Source organism: Amblyomma americanum, chromosome 10, assembly GCF_052857255.1.
Source record: "Amblyomma americanum isolate KBUSLIRL-KWMA chromosome 10, ASM5285725v1, whole genome shotgun sequence".
In the NCBI taxonomy this organism is placed as follows: domain Eukaryota; kingdom Metazoa; phylum Arthropoda; class Arachnida; order Ixodida; family Ixodidae; genus Amblyomma; species Amblyomma americanum.
In genome coordinates this window covers 133,199,122-133,223,203 of record NC_135506.1, presented here as the reverse complement: position 1 = coordinate 133,223,203, position 24,082 = coordinate 133,199,122, and the positions used below count along the sequence as shown (strand labels likewise).

At 46.8% G+C, this 24,082-nt stretch overlaps 1 protein-coding gene and 1 long non-coding RNA gene across 2 annotated transcripts in view; one reads left to right on the top strand and one right to left on the bottom strand.

The window, feature by feature from the left end:
- The window catches only part of LOC144106849 (uncharacterized), a 117,864-nt gene extending 113,204 nt beyond the window's left edge, over positions 1–4,660 (top strand). The window contains exons 3-4 of the long non-coding RNA XR_013309136.1: positions 1,634–1,894; positions 3,301–4,660. This is a non-coding gene — a long non-coding RNA (uncharacterized LOC144106849). The remainder of the gene's footprint in view (positions 1–1,633; positions 1,895–3,300) is intronic.
- LOC144106848 (uncharacterized) overlaps positions 1–14,866 on the bottom strand; it is a 101,030-nt gene extending 86,164 nt beyond the window's left edge. The window contains exon 1 of the mRNA XM_077639796.1: positions 14,801–14,866. Within this exon, the coding sequence (XP_077495922.1) occupies positions 14,801–14,866 (66 nt within the window). The remainder of the gene's footprint in view (positions 1–14,800) is intronic.
- Positions 14,867–24,082: the final 9,216 nt, after the last annotated feature.

Here is a 24,082-nt window from a genome sequence, read left to right as displayed (position 1 = left end):
TTTTGCCACCTTATGAGAAATGTTTTTTGGTACGAGTACAAAAGCGAAAGTTCGCATTAACACCACATCTTCCATCTTCGCAAAGCATTCCAAATATCGTAATACGGTATTCATTATTCTTCAGCGGAGTAGGAATTACTGTATTGTAAAATAAAGCAAACCTTTGCAAAAATATTCATATTTTGGTTCTTGTGCTTGAACTGGCTTTATCACCGTAAAGGTCCCCCATATTTTTCTGTGTATCCCATAAGAGATGGCATGAGAAAGAAAATAAATACGGTTATCTGCACAGTTAAATGTGGGCATTATACAGCTAAAATGATGAACAAGTGCTGGCGGAAGAATTGTTGGGGTAGAGATGGGGTACGAAAATTTATTTCAACAGCCTGGCTGGGAGTTGTATATTAGCACTCTTTGTGACCAAACTCAACCGTGGCAAATCATCTTATGTTTGCAAAGAACGTTTTGTTTTGAAGCTTGGCAAGTTAATATCTTCTGCCTTAGTTTTTTACTTTGCCTAGTTGAGTATCACCTATACATTGTCACCGAGAAACGGTTTACGTAAGCAGGGCTCGTTTACTTGTACGTGCAAGACGCTGTTGGAATGCGCCAGGCAGCAGACAGCTCGAGAGATGAAGACGAGAAGGCATCAAGCCCCGACGTAGAGTTTGTTACTATTAACTAGAAGGAAAGCTGGCGGCACTGCACCTGTACCTCCATGGGCAAGCAAAGCATCATGGGGCGATGAGCTACTTGGTGCAGGACAGTAGGCTTTTTTTCCAGGAACACAGAATGGCTTTACAGAGATGTAAAGCTGTGTAAAAACCTTTTAAGATGTTGAAGGGACAACATTTTTTTTCAAAAAACTTATTTCTTTTTAAAAGTGCGCCTGTTAAGCACGAAATCGATCCCGGCCGCGGCGGTCGAATTTCGATGGAGGTGAAATTCTAGAGGCCCGTGTACTGTGCGATGTCAGTGCACGTTAATGAACCCCAGGTGGTCGAAATTTCCTGAGCCCTTCACTACGACGTCCCTCATAGCCTGAGTCGCTTTGGGGCGTTAAACCCCCATAAACTAAACTAAACTAAACTGTTAAGCACGAAATATTGGCTTTTTTAGTCTGCAATGCTTGGCCGATATGAGAGCAAGCCATCGCTGATTTTGGGCAAACTTTGCATTTACGTGCTTTTCTGCTCGTTTGTTTCAATTTATAGACAAGATAATGAACGTTAGGACATACTTGATTATCGAACAACGTTTGTTTTTTCATGATTTTTTGGCCAAAAGTTGTAGTTCTGCAGTCGGTAGCTCTCCGCCCCATGATGCTTAGAGCGCCCATGGTGGTACAGGGGGTCTCGAGGAAGCTCCATGCAAACTCCCATAGGCGGGGCGCCAGCTTTCCCTCTAGTTAATAGTAAGAAACTCTATGAGCCCCGAGATGGCTCAAGGCTTGCCAACTGCCAGGTAATACAGTTTAGCCGCGATACGGCGCCACTATAGGAGTCAGTAGTGTGGCAATATGTTGTTTCTCAGATTCATAACCGTGAAAATCATGCATTGTATATTTCAGCACATGTTTGTTGCATAAGAATTGATACTCAGTTGTAAAGCTGCTTCTTTTGTTATACTACAGGACGCCCAAGCTTACTTGAGGAGCTTAACAAGCGACTGCTAAGCGTACGACCGCTTCACCACTTCACTCGCCTGCCCCGCTACTTGCGGGAAAGGTGTTATTGGAAAGCTCATGAGTGGAGAAATCGCCTCCTGTTTTACTGCATTCCTTGCTATCGTCACATTCTCCCAGAAAGGTACCTTCAACACATCGGGCTGCTCTCAGAGGCAATATTCATTTTGCTACAAGAGTGCCTCACATTGGAGATAACACATCGTGCAGGTGAAAGCACTATGTCAATTCCTAGCCTAGAAGTATGGCAGTAGCACACATCATGAACTGTTAAGTTGCGTAAAACCAAAGCAGCACAAATAAAACGGTGACGAAAGAGGAAGAAAGACAAAAAACACGCGCTGTCTTCAGCATGTGTTTTTCTCTTTCTCTGTCGTCATCATTTTGTTTGCTCTGCTTTGATTTTCTGTGCCTTGTTTGTTGGCACTTTAATATCTTGCCAGGGAATGTTTTTGGACAGTTCCCTTGACTGATCATTCGAAATGGACTGCGTGCTACCATCCATCTCATATACCATTTTGCCAGCTATGGCAACTGCCCTTCAATAGAAGCTAAATGTGTCCATGTGCTGTGTAATGTGAGTACATATTAAAACCTAAAGGGTCTAAATTAATTCGAAGTGTTTCGCTATGGCGCCTCATAGCTTATGTGTCACTTCAGGGCGCTGAAACCCCAAAATAATTAACATTTCGGTGCAATAATTGCATGTAACAGTGGAAACCACACTACATGTTTCGATATGTACAAGCAGTAAAAAGAAAAGAACACTTCATCTGAAACAGTGTGCGGTTTTCGTTTTTTTACTTTTGTTGCAATTTTTTCAAATTATTATATCTTTTGTCATGGATTTTAGCTTTTTTTTACATGATTGAAGTGTGCATCTTTAAAAACTTGCTGGCAGAGGAGGTGTTGAAAGTTGCTTCATAAAGAGACATTTCCTAAAGGCTTGAAAAGAAGAAAAATGAGGGATGGTGAGAGCCTTACTAATTTTGAGTGTTGAAAGGAGGGGTGTGATTTCAGGTGTCTCAGCAGCACTATGGTGCGCCCCTACAGGCGGGTTGCACTGCACAGGTTTTATGACAAAATAGTCATCATCATCAACAGCCTGACTACACCCCCTGCAGGGCAAAGGCCTCTCCCATGTCCCTCCAATTAACCCTGTCCTTTGCCAGCTGCATCCACCCTTTGCCTGCAAACTTCCTAACCTCATCCGCCCACCTAACCTTCTGCCGCCCACTGCTACGCTTGCCTTCTCTTCGAATCCACTCCGTTACCTTTAAGGACCAGCGGTTGTTTTCTCTTCGCAGTACATGCCCTGCCCAAGCCCATTTCTTCCTCTTGATTTCGACTAGGATGTCATTAACACGCGTTTGTTCCCTCACCTGACAAAATAGGATTAATCTCATTTACAGGTTCTTGGTAGGCAGTTTAGCAGGTGAAGTGTCCTTTTTGCACACACAGCAAAACATGCTCGATTTGTGTTGTACAGTCTCACTATTGCAGTTCTAGTCATTCGCGCAGGTTCATAGCCCTGTCAGTCTTACACTACAAAAATAGATGTTGTACTAGTATGTCACTTTACATTCTCATCCACGCTGTATGGCTTCTCATTTCAGAGTGAATTCCGGGAAATTTTGTTCAGCGCACTGCCGGCTTTTATGGACAATGCAGATGACGTTCAACACGCATCAAATACTGCATATGGCGCAAGCAGCACGTAACTTTGGCCCTCTCTGGGCACATTCAGCCTTTGCATTCGAGAGCGGCAATGGCCAGATTGTATAACTTGTTAAGGCGGCCAAAAGTGTTCCACAACAAATTCTCGAACGAGTGATACTCTCACAAGAGCTTAAGGCTGTTGCTGACAGCAATGCCCTTGGCAAAAAATATGAAAGTTGTATGCCTGGATTTTCTTGGCCTCTTAAATACACAGAATGCCCGGCGTGTCAGTGGTGCTTGTATGTTTGGTGTGCCAAGAATCTGCCCTCCCTCTCTCCCGAAGAGGTTGCCTGCCTGGAGTCTCTACTCGGTAGCGTCCCTCAACTGCAGGAGCATTTCAGGATTTCCTTTCTTGGAACAATTTTTCACAGTGATATGTACCGGCAGAGAATACTGCACTGCATTTCAATAGACAGGAAACGAATTTTACATTGTAAAAAGAATATTTGAAGTGACTGATGCCAGTTCTTCGGTGTATGAAAAACTACTTTTGATTTGTTCTAAAACTGTTACTGAAGGCAAAGTTGGGGAATTTTCGACACATATTTCAGAATGTTTTTTTTCTCTGGTGCACTGGTTAAACTTAGTGTATATGACATTAATGAGCCCTGTGTTTAGATTTGGTTTGGCAAATCGGAGTATTACATCTGTTTTATTCCGAACTTAATTGAATTGGACTGAGTCATTGTGTGCACCTGCTCATCTTTTGCAGGAATTGGAGCTGTTACATCTCACTTTTTATTTTGAATAGCCAGCATGTATAAGTATGAAAGGAATGGTAGGATTTCCCTTACATATGTATGTGGAAGGCATTGTTAGCATTCATCGATGATACCACTTGTTTCGCAATACATTTGCACGATCTCCGGGAGTCGCTAAATGACGTACTGTCATGCCCCGTTAATACGACCCCATGAGTATGAACAGCTCGAATTATTTAGTTATTCTGAAGACCAAATTTTTTCAATGAAATTACGCCTTCGTAATATAGAAAATTAATCTCTGGACAATGTATAGAGCGAAAGTGCATAGATCCCATTGAGGCCCATGCATTTGCCATGTTAATATGGACAGCAGTGAAGACAACATCTGGACTGCCCCAGCTATATGTTTCTGTTCCTGTATTTTGAATACATTAGTGCTAGCCCTTTCTTGTGATTTCATGCTTTACGTTACTAAGGTGCTCAACTGACGTGCCTTATGGGTGGCCATGTATTGCCACCCATGCTTTATGGGGGTTAAACGTCCCAAAGCGACTCAGGCAAAGCGACTCAGGTCTCGGGAAATTTCGACCACCTGGGTTTCTTTAACATGCACTGACATCGCCAGTACACGGGCCTCTAGAATTTCGCCTCCATCGAAATTCGACCGCCGCGGCCGGGATCGAACCCGCGTCTTTCGGGCCAGCAGCCGAGTGCCGTAACCACTCAGCCACCGCGGCGGCAAAAGACATTGAATTTAGTTAAAAGAGATCTCCCAACATACTCCAACTGTTCAGTACGTTATACAAGTGTTATCCTTGTCTTGATTGCAGTTTCAAGCAGCGCAAAAAAATGATTTGTTTTGCTATAAGGCTACATCGTGCTAAAATACATCCCCTTTCGAAAAGCATGCAGGCAAAACAATCCCTCCAGTGGTCGTATCTAGTGGAAATAGCCAAATTTTGTCGTGCCACAAAGGAGAGAGTAATGGCGTTTTCGAAATTCTAGAAACTGATATGGCTATTACTAACAACCGGCTACAGATCTCTAATTGCAATCAGGTGCCTATTGTTAATAGTTAAAGGTTAACTATAAGAATTTAGTCAATCACTTAGCTAGTTAATATCATTCACCTGTTTTTGACGTCTGCCAACACCCATATTACAATGCCGCTAATTGCCTCTCGTTACCTCAAGAACCTTATTTTTTAAAATTAGTGGTCACCTTCATTGAAACACCTAGTATTTGTTGAGTGTCAGACTTTTCGGTGATATCATTACTAGAGCATTTACTTGGCTAACTTTTTCACTTAAATGCTGACGTGAATCTGTGTATCCAGTTTTCGCATTTTAATGCCCATTGTCGTCGTACTTTGTGGTTTCATTAAAAAAAAAAAACGAATTACAGTGCAAAGTTACTTCTTTTTTTTGCTGTATGCTTTTGTTGTCAAGCAGCAAGCTCTCGCTGTCTGGTATACTTATATATGGTTTATCCTTACCCAGAATGCTGTGTGTAAAGATCATGACAATAGTTTCTTATGATAGAATGTTTGAAGTTGATTGTACAGTAATTCTGAATGCATGACGCGCATATACGTGTATGCGACATGGGCTGAAGCAATGCTATAGGGGTGTCATGTTTATTTATATCTCAACTTCTTTAACCGCTTCAAGCTTCATTCACCACATGTATGGTTTGCTGGGTGTTATAAAGGAAAACAATTTTCTGGCCTTGCTTGAGAATGTAATAAATTCATTACTGTTTACTTAGTTCGTACTTCCTAGGGTTTGTCACTACCTGTAGCGGCTACCTTGTTTTGTGTGGTATATTGTTTAAAAAAGGTGTCAAGATCGATATTTTTTATTTTTTTAATTCTCAGCATGCTCCTTCTCTTCATTATGCTCATGCCATTTGTGTACTTCCCAGGAATAGGTATTTTGGAAGTGTCCTAAAATGGTGTACTATAAATACATTAAAATCCGACTGACTGTTTATAGAAGGGCTGCATATGCATAAGACATCTGTATTTACTTAATATTCTGAAACAGTATTGTGTATATATGGCTATAGAAAATTTAATTAGTGCATGTTTACTTTATTTCATATGCGCACACCAGTTGTCACTGATTGAAAATGGCCTTAGTGCTAACTGTGTTCTGCGACGTCATTGGAGAAATTATTTTTTCTTCGTGTATTTTTCCCAGTGTTTTGCTGTGTGTTGCACGTATATAAAAGTTATGAATTTGCTGTGTGAAACAAAACGTTTTTTTCTGAAAAAATATTCAATCACCTTTTGGTTTCATAGATATTTTTAGTGCATTGCATATGTGACGAGCTGAAGCTGGATACAAAGAGATATTGCGCATTATATCTAAAATGGATCGATTAAAAAAAGCGCAAGACATTCATATCAAGTGAATATTGTTAGAATTAAGGTACATATGTAACTACTGGTGTGTTTTTTTTTGTTCCTCCTATTCATAAATAGTCAACATTCATTTTTTGAATGTATGTAAATGAAAAGATATGATGTGGATATGAGAGTTGTTGCAGTCCCATGAAAGTGATTCGAACGAGGCGCTACTGAAAAGGATCAGATGAGAGTTCTGTAATATCGTGGCAAATTTGAGCGCACAAGCAGAATAATAATTTAAATACGTGACAGCTATCTGTCTGTTATTTAAATCTCAGGGGGTTCAGAATTATGCCCAAAAAGCTGCTAAGGTTGGGTACCTCATCAGAAGCACACAGGTCCATTTAATTGTGCTTGACAACCTTTCCATTCTCACCCGAGCGTTCAAACGATACATAAAAAAGTTACAATGTAGACTACAATTATTAAAAGGCAAAAATTAGCCATAACTCTTAGTTACAACGCTCCCTTGTTTGCAATTCAGAACAGCGCTTTGGTTGTTTTAACATCTTCATCCTGTTCACTAAGACACCCTATTGATGAAATTTTTGCCTGCACATATCCCTTGCAAAATCAATACATGAGGTGGTATATATAGGAGCACACCCAACTCACCTCCCATATGATACACAGGTTCTATATCTGCTGCAATGGGAAAATACAGGGCCAATGTACACCGCTGGTGTGCCATGTAATAGGTCCTACACGAGGTATACAGGATATACAGGAATCACTATAGGAAAATATATGACCTTTGTCAAGGTCTTGAATATACTCCTATAGATCCTTCATGCTTCTCTATGGCTCCCTTAAGTCCTACATCGGCTCCTATATAATCCTATATTATTTCTTGCATGACCTATATAAAGCATATACAGGTTATTCAATAGGGATGTCATATTATTAGTTGAAGCAGTTTTGCGCTGCACAAGGTGAGCTGTGCTAATGAAAACTCTATTTTTGTCCTCTTTATTGTATTGTATTTTTGTCCTCTTTAGGTGTATTATTCAAAAGATAAGTCGTAACGAATAAAACACTGATTTCGCTGGCCTAGTTCTTCTGTAGATATTGCAGATTGAACATTTTTATTAATACTGTACACCGAGTAACAAGACACTGTCCGACACTCCAGCCGCGGCAGTGGCTGGGTGGTTATGGCGCTCGGCTGCTAGCCCGAAAGACGTGGGCTCGATTCCTGGCGCGGCGGTCGAATTTCGATGGAGGCGAATTTCTAGAGGCCAGTGTACTGTGTGATGTCAGTGGACGCGCATTAAAGCCGCAAGTGGTCGGAATTTTAGGAGCCCTTCATTACAGCGTCTCTCATATATCCTGAGTCCCTTTGGGACGTTAAAACCCCATATACTATAAACAATAAACTGTCCGACTCTGGCAAAGAAGAGGCTCTCATTTAGTGTAAATACGGCAGTGTCTTATGTCGTACACGATTCATTTTTTTATAATGTCCAGTGCAAGGACGGTTTTCGGCCTTTGGAAGTCAATTGCTAGAGTTATATCATGTATTAGTTCCATCAGCACAGCCACTGTAGATCGTCATTGGTGAAATTCATGCTGAAAAGATTTCAAACTGGTGGAGTTTGTTACGAACCTGTGGCGTAGTGTTGAGTGACACTTCGCCCACATAACGCGGTTTCGGGCCAGAGCAAGCTGAGGGCACAGCCAGCGTTCGCCGCGCGCCTGCGCTCTCGCTCCGAAAGAAGGCAGGCGCAGTTATCGGAAAGCACAAGTGGTTACTATACAGCAAGCTGCATTACATAACACTGCAGTGATTTCTAGACCTCGGTAGAACCCATAGCCCAGCTGCAGCACCCGAAAGTGGGCCCGCGGAGCCGTGCGCGCAAGTTAACGACTCGTACGCGCGTGACAGCATAGCTAAGGGCGATCGCATGCCGCGCGGCCAACCAAAGGGCTAGATCGCGCGGGACACAACGAGGAAGGATGGGGAATACGCGGAGCACGTCTTGACGACGCAGGTCGCACGTCGTTGGCCCATCGCGCGTCGTCACTGGCAGTGGTCGGCGATGACGGAGAACCAGCGAAATAGGCCCTCCCGAATCCAGAGTGCGACAGCGCCGCAAAGGCGGGCAGCAGGACTCCGGAGGCTCGGGCCTGGACTCAAGCGTACATACTAGGTGCGCAAGGTTACACCACTTAACACCCCCCCACATCCCCTTTCCCCACCACTGATCCCCAAGAGTGATGCCGTAAAAAAGCCAACATACGTCGGGACCTGTATCCCCCCCTCAGAATAACCCATAGTATCAACCACCACACTTAGGTTACACCACCCGCGCTATTGATAACCCGGCAAAAGCTGGGGCGCCCGGGAGGCGACATCTACGCACTTTTCTGCTGCCCGAGTCGGTGACGATCTCTCCGTTCATTTCCCGCTCGGCGCCTGTTGCCGAAACAACGCCCCCAACTGTCACTCGGAATGACCCAATGGGGATTTGAGGTCGAAGCGGGAAGAACAAAAGGGGGGTGATTTACAGCTATTCTTCAAAAGAGCCTCTCTTGGAAAGGAGGACAAACAGCGCAGCCGCCTGCGTTCTGCTGGCGGACACCCCACCGGGGGTCTCTCTAACGAGCTAACAGCAGCAGCGGACGCGCACTCCGATCGCTCAAAAAGCCCTGTTCCCACAAACTGCATCTGTACATTTAGATAGGTCTCCAGAGAACCGTCTACAGGTCCAGACAGCCGACTCGCGGCAGGCAGATAGTGGGAAGGGAGCCATCGCATGTGTGGTCACCTCCCCTTATATCCGACGATAACTTCACCTTATCGTGGAGCTGCAGCCAAGGCCAGAGAGATTTCAGGTCTTTAACGTACGCCAAGCCCGTTTTACAAGTTACACTGCCGAAAGATATCGATACCATGTGCGATTCGAGCACAGTATTGAGCTTCCTGCGGCGACCTAATTGTGCTTTCTAAGCAGTCCCTATTCCGATATAACCTAGTACCTCTTGTTCTAAGACTCTAAACCGAGTCTCAGACATTTGATCACTTTCTACCTTGGAGTACACGGAAATAAACTGAGGATAACCCCGCTAAAACCGCCTATAGCCCCGGCAGCACAGCCACTATACCAGAGAGCTCTCGAAATCAACTCTCGAGGGACAAGTGACGCCAAAATACTAGGAAGCGTGCTTTGGCGTTTGAGAATTTCTCACGTTTTCCGTACAGAATATACCATGTGTTTAAAGGAAGCCCGCCTCTAATTTAGAAGAAGAAAGGGTGCCCCCCGCGCTACAGCACCGAGGTTACGATGAGCGGAAAGCATCGCACCACGGGCGTGGCAGGGATTGTCGCGTGGTACGCGCGTCACAGTGACGTAATTTGATTGCCGTCGCTTTGCACTCTCCCGCGCGCACGAAAATTGTGAATTTCCAAAATTAGTTGAGCCACCACTGCGGGAGTAATCAGTTTTCGAAATCGTAAAAAGTGATATAGCTAGTGCTAACGGCGGAATACAAATCACAAATTGCAATCAGATGCATAACGATAATAGTAAAAAGTAAACTGTTAAAGCTATGAAAATCACTATACTAGTCAGCATGATTCGCCGATTTTTTTATATCTACCAACCTTGGTATTACTATGCTCCACAACGCTTCGGTGTGCCTCAAAAGCCCTATTAAAAAAACATAGTGCCGGGCTTCCTGAAACACGCAGAATAATGGTTTAATTACTACTTACAAGAGCTTTCAGTGACATGTGATAGCACGTATGTATAAAAAAAAATCTTAATTCGCGCTCGGTAAGCCGTCACGAGAGGAATCACCGAAGTGCGCTCCACAATATTATGGCTGCGACTGTAATCGTCGCCGCTCGGTTCTTATCCTATCGTCTAGACAAAAGGGTTCCTGATGCTAGGCGCCTTCGTATTCTGTCAGAACGCCCGATCTCCCGCCAAAAACGCACCCTTCTCTTGCTCATGGGCACCGGCTTCTGCCGTAGAGGGAGCTGCAAGCTTACACTTGGTAAATTTTCTAATGGCTTTAGTTTTCCTGATGACTCTGACGCATGGCAGAGACGCCCCCTTTATTGGTCTGATGTGACGGGGGAGATATATTAAAGCCATAGAATTTCTTATTTTACTTTGAAAACAATGTGACGCCACCGCCCAAGCAAGTATTTTTACACAGCACGTCATCCACCGTTGGCTTTGAACATCAGGCTCCGTACTTGGCTTGTCTAGTGTAGGGCCGTAAATGTGTATTCTGGTTTCTGCTCTGAGTCGTTAACTGTAGAGCGATGCTGTCCTCTGCACTCAGAATAAATGATTTCTATAGTGCATTTTTCCTGTTTTTAATAAATTTACGGCAAGTGTTGTGCAGGTATGTAAACTTAACAGCACTTCTTAAATGTTCTTCTAGAGAAATGCTTTATCGCTACCGCTGAATCCAAGCTTCATGCTCAACAACAGCGAAACCAAGAAATTTGAGTTCCGCGTGAAAGGCATGGCGCGACAGCGTTAATGCGCCCCTTCGGCGGCCTGGGGTCGTCTGCGTATACCTTCGAGGATCAAGATGCGGCTCTTCCTTGCATCAACACATAACGTTGAAGCTAACCGGAAGAGTACAATGCAACAACATTAAAACTCACCCAACTTGTCATCCTACTACGACATTATAGATTCCTCCCTCGCAAGTACTCCTCTGTGGCCTAGGTTATGAAAACATGCCCATAAATGCGCGATTCAACGTTCTCTTCTTTAGATTCATAGATCGCAGGGAGGAGAGGCTTCATACCATTTCTTGGAGCAATAGTGTAGTGGTTAAGCGTCATGCCACTGCCCCGCCAGGTGTTTATACACAGCAACCGGTGGGGAATGTGGGAACTAGGTTGTTCTTCCCGAGCAACCTAGCGGTGGCGACCAATCATTGATTTAGATGCCATCTGCCGCAGTGGACAGTTTGCTCAGAATCCCGTGGGCGTGCTGCGACCTGCCATGGTAGACGGGATGTGATAATGTCATAAGTCAAGTGTCATTCGTGGCTGGTGGGCCCCCTACGTAATCGCTCACAACGCCGACGCCGACGACGAAATCACGCGCCAGTTTTTCTTCGCAGCGGGAGCATTAATGCTATCGAGTTATACAAAAATTCATCTTCCTCGTATTTCTACGCCTCTATATGATAAAAAAATTATCGCAGCGCCAGATTTCTCTATGGGGGATGCTGAGAATCTCCACGTTCTGAGCATTTTTGCACATGTTCCGCCCTCAACGCAAAGCAGCACACCCTGATCGACGGCTTCTGCGGAATCTGCCACCAGTTGCACACGGAACAGCACGTCCAGGTTGCGACTAAACACACTGTAATGGCTCTGTGTCAGCTAAACGAGTGGCTCTACTCGACGAGGCTTTCCTCTCCGCTGTTTGTATTTTCTCGTGGCATTTTGACTGGCCACCTCCCCTCGTCCACCTGCCCCTTTCCCTCTCTGCGCTCCTAGACGCTCAGCGGTGCTGACAGATAAGGGACTAAAGGATGTATTGTATAATGCCTTACTCCCACACAGTGACATCGTCATTATTATCACACGTGCCGAAGTGTAGGGACACCGGTTGTGCACGCGCAGAGGGGTTTTCTGGAGGCAGCGCTCTTTCACTTCGTGTGCGGAAAGGTACTTGGATTCGGATGTGCTCCGTAGACTAGAGATCGACCAGAGGATGGTTGGCGGGTTCAAATCGAAAGAAAGCCAAACCGCTGTACTGCGGGTATAGGTTGGCCTTCCTCTGAAGCACGAGAAGCAAAGAGCAAAATATCGTTTCAGGGCAGCCAAAAGAAAAAAAAAGTGTTAGAGTTTTAACGTATTTAAACCGATGAGACGTTCGAAAGCACATCTTTAGCCTGGTATTGAAGCAATTTCAGCAAGAGTAATTGCGCCGCCAGCAGAGCGGCGCATCCGTCAGCAACAGCATCTGCGGACTCTTGTAGTGGGCGAAGCCAGCGCATGTGCTGTCCTGGTGGCACATGCTGAGCGCGACAAAAAATTTTTGAGAGCACTTAAGTCTCCTTACGTGGAGGAATGCGAAAGCTTGTGTTTGGAGGAAAGGAAAGGTTTTTGAAGAAAGGAAAGGGCGCAGTAGCTCTCAAATCTCGACATCTCGGTGGACACTTCAAGCGCGCTTTAAAGCATGCAACTGGAGGGGCATATGTCATCGGTCCGAACTCCTGCCGCAAGCTAGCCTCCGACTTCACATCTCTACATCTCTATGAACACCTAAACCGCACCTGAAGGGAAAACCTGGCCTCAAAAAGCACGGAAATGAATGTGGCTATGTCATCGGTCGGAACCCCTGTCGCAAACTAACCTCCAACTTCACATCTCGACATCTCGGTAGATGCCTGAACCGCACCTTAAAAGAAAATGTCGTCTCAGAAAGCATGCAATTGAAAGTGCATATGTCATTGGTCCGAGCCCCTCTCGCAAGCTTTATGCAAAGAGAAATGCTATGACACCACCGAAAATACTGTAGAACGAGCAATTGCTCAGAACTGTGGAAAATGTATTCTGGAACACTTCCGCCACACTGAGTAAAACCAGTGGTGATATCCCTGGGAATTCGCCTGCACCTGCGATAAACATTGCTCAAACCAGCTTCATCGCTTAGGAGGACGGGGTTTCCGCCGAGCCTCTCCGTCATTCTTTCTCTCTTCTGTCTGCACTTGGCATCGTTGTGACTGAACTCGGGGGACACGTCATCACTCTCTACATTTTTCGTCATCCTGTCCCATTTTCTCGCACGCCGGTGGCCTGAGTTTGGTTCCCATCTAGACACCAATTTTCTTTTCTTATTTTTAATGCGAGAGCATTAGATAGCCATGTCCCGAGCTTCGTGTCAACAAAACTTTTTCCTCACGATTACTTCGTTCTTTGACGCAAATGTGTAGATTGAAAGTGCGTGGTGAGGTCTCGCTGTGTGGAAATTTTGTTCAATGTGGTTCAAATCGTTAATTATTGGAACGCCAAAATTAAACTTCGACGTCACAACAGCCCTGTGATTATGTTCCCTCTTTCATGTCAACAGAACGTCGCTGCGTGAAAATAAATGTGCAAAAAATTGATTGTGGTAGTGCGTGATTATATACTGCTGTGGCTAACATTTGGTTGATGAATCTCATTTAGTTAATTAATTACACCTCGACGACACAATAGCCACGAATATCGACATAGTACCTGGTTGTGATAAGCAAAAGAAATAAAGTAAAAAGAAATAAAGCATAACAAAAACAAGCGAAAAATTGGCTTTGGTTTAGCCCACGCTAGTCGTATTGCGAAGTCAGTCTGTCGCCGCTCCGTTTCGCTGGGCCTTCCTTCTGCACCTTCGTCCCACTTGACACGGCGCATGCGCATAGCTGTTGCAGATGTTGCGCGCCGCGCCGCCGGCAGCAGCAGCTGCTCTGCTCATGCCAGCTGGCGAGCGAATAAGGTAAAAATATTTGTGGACAGCGCTGTCAGTTATGGTAAGAAAATTGTAATTCTAATGCCAAGAAAGAGGAAGAAAACAGAGCGGGTCATAGTATAACACGAGGCAGTGTTATTCTTGTTACATTAGGAAGCAGAAATATGCTTACGCAGAGAGCAAGTTATGCGGAGGCATAGTAATCGACGATTTCTGAAGGTAACAAAATGCTTTCAAACATAGCAAGCGTAGGAGGGGAGCATAAAATAAGGAAGTAACAGGTATGATGTAGCAGGAGCTGTCGTAGGAGAAGGTTGACTGAAGGACTACTGGAGAGCCAGTGGAGAACGTTATTCTGAAGATGATTATTATCTTTTAAAGGGACACAGAATTTAATTTGGCATTAATGAATGCCTTCGTAATCAATGCACTGTTACTTTCGCTACAGAACGGAACATTTATAGGCTTTAAAATGTCAATAAATAAAGCATGTATACCGCCAGCGCAAGCCACTTTCGCGAAGTCACTGCGGGGAAGTGAAAACCTTTCCTTCGCCCCGAACCCTTAGGCTTGCCTAAACCGTTATCTACATCCAGCTGGCGATTGCGTAGTAACTGAGGGTCTCGACGTCACAATTTTCAGTATTGAGGCGGAAAAATTTCTAAGCGCTATTTTCTCAGCTACAAATGCGTCTTTTGCTGCCGAGGAAACATAAAAGTGTCCGGGAAGAGTCATTGAATTGGTTTATGCAAAGAAGAAGAGCCCTTTAACGCCCTCTAAATATTTAAGCATTCATAAGAGACAAACTGAATTGCACAGAAGATTGGCGGCCAGAACTGACATCGCACCCACCCACCTTCTGGACGCCGATGGCATGGGGACCGTAGCGGGAGATGAGCTTCAAGGCGCAGCTGTCGAGCATCTTGGCACCCAGGCGGGCTCCCTTGGCCATCTGGACCACTTCTTTGCAGGAGAGAGGTGGAACGGGAAGGACACACATATGGGAAGAAGAAAAAAAGATCTGCAACCAAGGAGTACTAACTACAAGAATAAACATAACACTTTTTTTCTATTCAGCCGCATTTAAAGCCAGCTGGCGGTGGAATTGTAAAATAAGGTCTTGCGTAGGAAGCGTAACGCTTAGGTAACACACGTTCTAAAAAGAAATAGTAGAGGGCGATGTGGGCCTCCATGCTTAGAACACTTACATTGGATTGAATTGGACTGGATCTTGGAACTTATCCCTTTATAACGGGCGTGCCTTACACTAAAGTCCTCGCCAACTTTTTTGAGACGCTACGACGGAGTCTGTCCCGCCGTGTTGTCACCACCACCCATCACTTGAGTCTATTCCAGTTTTCATGGCGTTTTGTTGTTTCGACCGCCCTGGCCTTGGAAAAGGCTTCTTGCTCATTCACCTCGTTGTCGGTCGCTCAGCCCTCTGTCGGCTGACCTGAGTCGAAACCTAGCGCTTGCAGAAGGGTACATTCATTTGGTTGGCAAAGGTGGAGTGATCTACACAACAGAATAACATGCTCGATCAAATCCTCATCCTGCCCACACATTGTGCACATGCTGTCCGCGTTGACCTGGCCGGCAATCCGGGCTTGCCACTTCTTCGTGCGCAGCACCCCTGCTCGAGCCTCTCTGTCTCTGCTCGAGCAATCTCTCGCTTGAGCGCGGTGTACAGACCGAGAGTTGACTTCGCCTTCGCGCTGGTCGTCCAAAGCTCTGTCTCCGTCTCCACCACACGCTTCCGCACCTTCCTTTTCGTCCAGCAGGTGCCTTCGGTGTCCGTGATCGTATGCAGTGGCGCACCGTATTTGTTCCCCAACGCTCGCACTCTCTTATTCTAGCGCGAACATATACCAGAGTATAGTAGACAACGCTGTACTTTATGGGCCCAGCGTTCCTCCCCAAGAGTCCACGAACGCATCTCAAAAGTCAGCTTCGCCGTTGCCTCCCGAGCCTCGAAGGAGGACCACCCCACGTCTCCCTGCACAGCCTCGTTCGGGGACGTACGGTGGGCACCCAGGGCCCATCGTCTCAGCTCTCTTCGTCGCCGCTCCAGAAATTCACAGGTCCCCGAGGATGCACACAGCACAGCGTTCGCATAGGTCCGTCCCGGCACCATCACCGCCTTCCAAATGGTGCGCAGTACTTCCAACCTGTTGAACCCCCATAGCGCCTTGGCTCTCAGGACATTTTGGTTTCGTAGCGCCTTCGCACGGAGGCCACTCTCATAGACTTCCAGGTAAGCCCGCTGTGTCGTGAGCTCTATTCCGAAGTACCTTTAACTATGCGCCCTCGGTAGTTCATGTCCCTGTTTCACGTCACGTCCCCAGTTTCGGCTCCACAGCCGTCGGGGCACGGGACCAGCACAACACTGCGCTCTTTTGTGCGCTGAATTGCAGATTCAACTGCTCCGCATGTGCGGTGAAAACATCCAGCAGCTTCTGAAGGTCTGTCTCCGAGCCCGCCACAAGCATAATGTCGTCAGCGTACAACAGGCCTGGGAAGACCTGTCGCGCCACTCGCCCATCATCCATGTATGCTAGGTCGAACCCTACGCCGCACCACTCCAGTTCGCCTTCCAGGTTGCGGAACAGCAGCGTGAACAGCAGTGGGGAGAGTGGGCATCCTTGGCAGGGACCCCGCTGCACCTCGATCGGACGAGACCGGAGGTCCTGCCAATCGATAACTATTTTCGTGCCCGTGTAGAGCGCGCGAAGCCGGGTAACTACCTCTTCGGGCAGTCCCTTGAGGCGTAACCGATTCAACAGGACTTCATGGTCTACGCAGTCATAGGCCTTCTCCACATCCAGGAAGGCCGCCCACAACTCTCTTTCCTGACCTGTCGGAAGCTCTATGCACTGAGTCCGGATGAACAGGTTGTCCTCCAACCGCCGTCCCTGACTGCAACTCGCCCAACACCTTTTCCCGCTCCGCCCAAGCTTGTATCCCTTTGCGCAGGACTGAGCGAGCAGCCTTTACGGAACCGGATTCACAGTGATAGGTCTATAGGCCGCATAGCTGCCGCGGTCGCCGGAACCTTTGTATAGGAACAGCATTCTTCCAAGCTTACAGCCAGCAGGAATTTTCCCTGACTCCAGAATGGTACTGAGGGTCTCTTTCAATGCCTGTCGCTGTACTGGGCCTAACTTCTTGAGGAGTGACGCTGGGACATCATCCGTGCCGGGTGTGGAATAATCGAAATTCGCCCGGTAACCTTCTGGGGCTCCTGATCCCCGACTTGTCCCAACCAATCACGTACGTCTGGTGTCGGTCCAATTTCCGGATCGGGCCCCTCTTCCGGTATTCCGCCGCTGCTGCTGAATTTCGCTCTTACCTGTGCTGCCACCAGCTCCATGCTGCCCTCGGGGCTGCCCCCAGGGGTCACGAAACTGCTGTTTCGGTGTCGTGCGGCCGTACAACTTTCCCACATGTCGCCAGAACGTACGAGGTGTGTTCCGCCCACTTTTCCTTAGTTCGTCCAAAATCTTCCTGTCCGATGCGCGGATCTTCTGCTGTATTAGACTAGCCGCTTTCCCCTTCTTTTCATTATAATCCTCGCACAGAGGTAGGATTACTTGCTCGGGCTTGTTTGTTCTTAGTACAAGTCGATGTCTCCGGCACGCCTCCTTCCTTTCTCTGATTGCCCTCTGAACTTCACCGTCCCACCAACGCTTGGGAGTGTGCCTGCCACGTTTGTTATTTCTACGCCGCTTGTTGTCAAGCATCATCTGCACCCGTTCCACCAAACCTTCATAGCCTTCCGCTGGTGCAGCTTCCAAGTCTTCTATTAGCGGTTCGACGTCTCGGTCTGACAAGAGAAGCCGTCTATCCTCAACGGGCCTTAGTGTCCGGGTGTTTCCACCAAATTCCAGATGGATTCTGTTGTGGTCGCTTCCACAGCTAAAAGTCCCATCCTCGTCGATAGTCATTCTCGTCAGGCATCCGTATAGACCAGGTGACATCAGAGTAAAGTCTATCGAAGATTTCCGGTTCCATGTCGCCCAGGTGGTCTGGCCCTCACATTTTGACTCCAGGTTGCCTATAATCAGGTCAAAGTCTTCGGCGGCACTGAGCAGCTCTCAACCGTTCGCATCCGTGGTACCGTCCAGCCCCTGCAAGTGGCCATTAAAGTCTCCCATTATCAGCATCTGCTAGTCCTGTTGAAAACTGCTAATGTCGTGTGTCAGACATTGCCGTGGTTCTCATTCTTCTCCTTACTCAAATTTCCAGTCCACACAATGCTCACCACTACCCTCTTTCCAGAGAGTATGCGAGCGATCCACAGGTGTTCCTGGCACTCAGGGTTTGCCCTCATCCACCCTCGGTCTGGGTGTAGGAAGACATCGACTCCACCCCCTTTCCTCTCTCCTGCCTTCCTGTTGCAGCCCTCCTAGCACAGTTTGGTTTGGGATGCCCTGGCGGCTCCTCCTTGTCACGCAGATGGGTGTCCACCACGCCGCACAACTCTAACAGTTCGGCTTGTATTGTGTAGAACAGCTCTTCCCACTTGCGCAGGGGCCCTGCCTCCCTGCAGGTTAAGGAAAGCGACGCTCACACCCTTCTTCCTCCGTCTTCTTTTCGTCCTCTTCCTTTGTGATGCCTCTATTGTAGCTGCACCTTTGTACGATACGCCCCGTCCAGCGTCTGGAGCAGCAACTGTCTCAGTGATACCAAGAGCGGAGCGGCTGAGAGCTTGGGCGGGCGCTGTTCATGTCTGCTGCAGGACTATCCTAGTGGTGCCAACCCTAAAAAAGCACATAGCCTGCGACCCAACCGTTGCCCAAGCACTTCGGCAGTATGCTCGCCGTAGTGCTTGCTGTGCTCATATGGTAGTACTGCCCAGTTCGTGGCGACAAATTCCACCCTTTTCTCAGACTCCGTACATGTGTTCTTCATGGCGGAATTACACTTCGCGCACTTCTCACGGAAGTCCTCTTCCGCGACTGATCCCTCCAGAATAGCATAGATGAGAAAGTGGTGCCTGCTGGCTCGCTCTTTCCACTTCAGGAGTGTCGCGCGCCGCTCCTGGGTCGATACACTAGGATCGGCGCTCTTGTGTATCATGTCGTTTAGGCCCGCGTGAGCTACCGCAATGACCTCTGGCGCAGTCGTCAGGCCGCCGCGCCAGCCTGACGACTGCGTGCGCGCGCGCGGTAACGTGATGAGGGGTCACATTTTGTTGACCTGAGATTTGTGTCCGCCGTATTGAATTCATGGACGGACAAGAAACGTTCGAATGCGAGTATCAGGAGCTAGCGCTCTTAAAACCTTGTGCCATGGCGCTCTTTGGCCACATATGCACTTGCGCCATAAGAAAAGCTTGCTTTTATTTCAAATCTGTTGGTGCGTTTTTGTGTTTCTCGAATGCTGACGAAGACGGTCCTATGGTCTGTGAACTATGCAATCGTGGCAACTTTGGCTACGCAGATTTAGGAATCAAGTGGTGCTCGCTGGAAGACCAAGTCTAAGGCTAGATTCCATTGCGTAGTGGATGTTGCAGGGTCGGAGGATAATCTGAGGGCGAAAAGTTCTTCTATATTATGCAGAAACCGTTGCTCGGTCTTTACCCTCCTTGTTGAAGTCTCCCAGCACAAGGCATAGCTTCGTCTCCTTCTCCTTGTTGTTCGTATTCCTTAACGAAGGCGGCGGTTGCAGCCGCTTCGATTTTGGCACACTTCCGCGCTTTGTGCGCTTCTCTCTAACGTGCCACTCTGGCCTCCCTTTGTTCCGTTGTTTAAGCAGCCAACTTTGCCTTAGCTTGAGATTTCGCAGCATGCTCTCTAGCTATATCTACTAGATGACTGGATGCAGCCTGTGGCTTGCGCAGAAGCACACGCACAGAGCGCCCACCAGACGCGTCATCCGTGGCGAGACTGAGCGACCTAACGCCGGCAGAGCGTTCGTTAAACCCTCGACTAGTCACGTGGCGCTGCAGCGGCGAGTAGAAAACATTTATTGACGAGGAAAATGAAAGGGTTCGGGCGAGCCCAGCTCCGGCGTCTCTCCGCAGCGGATCACATGGGGTGGCGACACGCACGCCACACTTGGGCTGCGGTGGCTGAAGGTAATTGCGACGCAATGAATGCCCTTGTGAGAGATGGTGTAAGAGAGCCTTCACTCTAAGACTTGGACGACGCTTAGAACGCGGTAGCTTTATCAGGCCGCCGCCCCTTATCGTCAGCCGCTAACAGCAGGCACGCGGGGTAGTGCGGGGGAAAGAGGGGGATGGGTGCAGGATCCGCGCGTTGATGGAGCAGCTGCGGAAGGCCTCCGCCGCTGGTGGTCCTGGAAGTTTTCACTACGAAAGATGCGACGACGGTGCCATGGCAGCCCGACTATGCTGACGAAGGCGACGACGGTTTTTCCGCCTCACGAGCTCCTTCACATTTTCGTGTTAAAGCGCAGGAGTTTATTAATTGGTTGTGGAGCGTGGTGTACGGCTATTCACACGAGGGAACATTGCCGAACTTGGAAGGAATGGAAACTAGGCTTCGAGGCCGCAAGCTGCTGGATCACTTCTCATGAAGAATTCCCAAAGATTTGTTTTTCTCAATTGCTCTGACCTCTTCCCTGAGTATCCAATTACCGTCCTCTGCACCTTATTTCAAGCCAACTTTTACCTGCAAAAATCAGAAGGGTCTGCCCGGCCCGACTCCTCAGCAGTGGTTCCGCTTGTAAATCTCACAATATATATTTGATTTTCATCTGCAGGGTACGAAAACGCCGATCTTGCTCTTTCTATTGTTTTCAGTGATGATCAACGCTAGAGTTGAGTTCTCGATAAGTGAGTGTTGCAGACTCGGGTATCTGATATTAATTTCTTTAACGATACATCGCAGTGTGGAGGAATTGAAAGAAACCTATGTGTACATTGCAATGTCACTTGATTCTTATAAATTTTTTTTAGCCAAATGTTCTTGCAGGACAATTTGTGTACTTTTGCCTACCAGCGAACATTTTATGCGTTGTATACGACTTGATATCTGCTTAGTTCCTTGCCGTATCGACTGCTATTCTTTGTGTGTATATCTTGAGCGAAATTGCACTTTAATTTGCTGATTCCGCCCCGGCCGGTGCTTCTGGCATCAATTAATTTGCTACTTACGCGTGTATTCTTTGTTCTGCTTGTTATGGTTACAATCTTATTCTGCAATATCTGTATTGTCAAACCTCATTTGGCTTCATAACTGTTAAGTTTATGTACCCCTGTTTCCTCGCCCCCTCCCTTTATTTTTGTTCGTCAGGCCCCACTCCCCTTTATAATGTTGACCTGGCCAAGAGGATAACTGCAATAAATAAATAAATAAACAAATCAAATGGTATAATCGTATCTATCCACAGTTTGCAATCAATATACGCCGGAGGCACAGCGGGCACAGCTTTCCTGGTCTTCCAGTATAGTGGAAGATTAGGAAGAGCTATGACTAATCGAAGGTGAATACCGGTCCTCAAGCCTAGTGTAAGTCAAGGCACTGACGATTATGTGGGGTGAGTCACCCCTAACGTTATCTATAAATAGTGTGTTTGACATCTTTGCTACACGAATGTCTATGTCTAGCCAAAGGTTGATGGTGGGCGGACGAATGAACCGAGGCAATGTGGCAGGCTGCACCCTGCGGCTTTGTGCACTTGCTTCCTGGTGCACACAATAGAGCTGTCTTAGGGTGTCCTTTCAACCCCACCCAATGACTACCCTGGGTATGGCAAGACTGGTAGAAATAATGATAATAAAAGGAACCGATGTCCAAAAGCAGAGAATAGAGACCAAAATGTAAAGAGTAAAGAAGTAATCGGGACTTGAAAATTATTTAAATAAAGAAATTAAAAATAAGTAAAAATTTTTGTCGGACTTGCTGCACTTTTGCAGCTCATGGCTAAAGTGGGAATAGCATGTTTTTCATTACGAAAATATAAACTCAATTATGAATCTTTATTCTTTAAGTACAGAGCTGAGCTTCCCAGGGCTCTCATTAAGTGCCGAGGAAGCTGTTTTAAATTTCTAGATGGGATACGACTCTCGCACTCTTCTGTCAAGATGCGTGCAGAAGTTTGATTCAAGGATGGTCTTTTTCAGGTTACTGAAATCGTGACCAGCAATGTTAACAAGTCTGAATAAGGGGAGGTTCGGAAGAAACTTAGAATCTGCACAATAATTATTGACCGGTATTCAGAAGTGCGTCTCTGTTTGGCCGCTATGTTGAAGCTGACACGTCGAACACACAAGAAGTTTTACCACGCTGGAGCTGTCACACTTAAAGTTTCCTTTGATTTCGATGGAAAAGCAGGTGGCTCTGCTGGAGGCCCTCGTTCATGCTGTCACAGATTTGACAACGAGGCTTGTAGCAGGGTGCCTAACCCGCGCTTAAAGAAGCGCTAATGTCGGACGAATTTCGGATGAGCGCTAATTTTGGGCCTGGAAGCGCTGCAGCAGAAGTGGTGCCGTTTATGTTTTTTTGCTCCTTTTGCAGACAACTCACATCTCTCGTTGGAGGCAGTGTATCTACAGTGTTGTGGCATGGGCATGAGCGATGTGGCTGTTTCTTCAGTTGGTCGAGTCTTTTCTAGAATTGACCAGACAACACAACACGCATATTGCGTTACTAGTTGACCGGAATATTGATATTTTGGATGTTAATTCTACACAATCAGATTACTGGAAATGTAGTTATCTCATGGTTGCGAGAACATCACTGATATGCTTACACGAATCGTCCGCCAGACGGAAACATTACTCGATGTGTTTCACAAACTTACCTCAAAATACCAGGTCTGGTGTTTTATATTCAGAATTAAGGGATCTTGTTCCCTTTTCGTGCTTTCTTCACATATAGAGGAACCTAGAGGAACCTGATATACTTGTTTATGCACTTAAACCCTATCACCAAATGAACATCACTATATTTTGTTTGCTTAATTCCGAAACTAGCTGGGTTACTCTATTTAAACGAGAGAACCCACCTGCAGCGTATAACATATAAAGAGAAAACGCTAGCTGCACATAGCAAAGCCTTTCCAATAGTACGAGTTAAGAAGTGCAGGCAGGCGAGAAAGGAATGGATCTCAGGTGATCTTCTAAAGCGTATTGAACAAAAAATAGTTATTTCCACGAGTTCTTCCAACACGTAATCAGGAGCATTTTCAAGAGGTTCAAAAGTTTCGCGATAAACTTAATTAGGATCTAAAAAAGGCGAAGTAACTTTTTACTGTGCAAACTTTTTATCAATATATAGCACTAGATCCATTTGACAAAGCATCAAAAACCTTATCGGCAAAAAGAGACATGCTCTTCCTTCGCAAATGCAAATCAATGGAGTTCTCTATAGCGATGTCTAATTCGCTAATCAACTTAATGCCCATTTTTTAATGTAGACCATTCCACTTCGTATACTCTCCCTTGTGGGAACCTGCTCCGCGATCTCCTTTCTTGCTGCAGGGTGCATCATGACTCTCCCTGGATAACTTAACTAATGGCAGAGGGCGCTGATGTCTCAGCTCGAGAGACTGTTTGCTGCGCGCGCGCGGATACAGCATCCTTTTAGGTTGGGATCATCGGAACGAGCGGAAGTGTCACACGCGGCTCCGCTCTACGCCAACGGGCTGAGGAAGTGGCGAGCAGGAGATTCTCCCACATCTCGTCCCGTACGGCTTCGGAGAATCCCTTTCCCTGGTGTGAGCGAACATTCGCTCGAAACCTTGCTGGTGGGTCGGACGAAGTCGATTCCTTAGCGTGTTTTATTGATAGCTGGCATTATTGTTGCTGTAGCAATACATGCCCGTATGTGTAAGCCAGTGTGTCGTTCCTTTGTTCCCTCAGAGAAAGGCCCGCCATGGTCGGCGTGCCCTCGGTAGCGTACGCAATCACGGGGTGGAGTCTTGCGGTTTTGAACTGCGTCAGTCGCGATTAAGTGGGAAGAAAACGTATTTATCTCCCCTATTAAGTCCCCCTTCCTCCTTCTGGCGACCAACGTGGAGCCTGGTCTTGGAACATCCCATGACTGTCTGTTCGGTTCACGGAACGCTCTTTGTCTGGACTTGGCAAGTGCTAGGCCTAGTGTGAATATCGATCACTAGTACCTGCAGCATGCTTTCTTGAGTGCCAGGTGTGTTGCGCTGCAGCATGTTT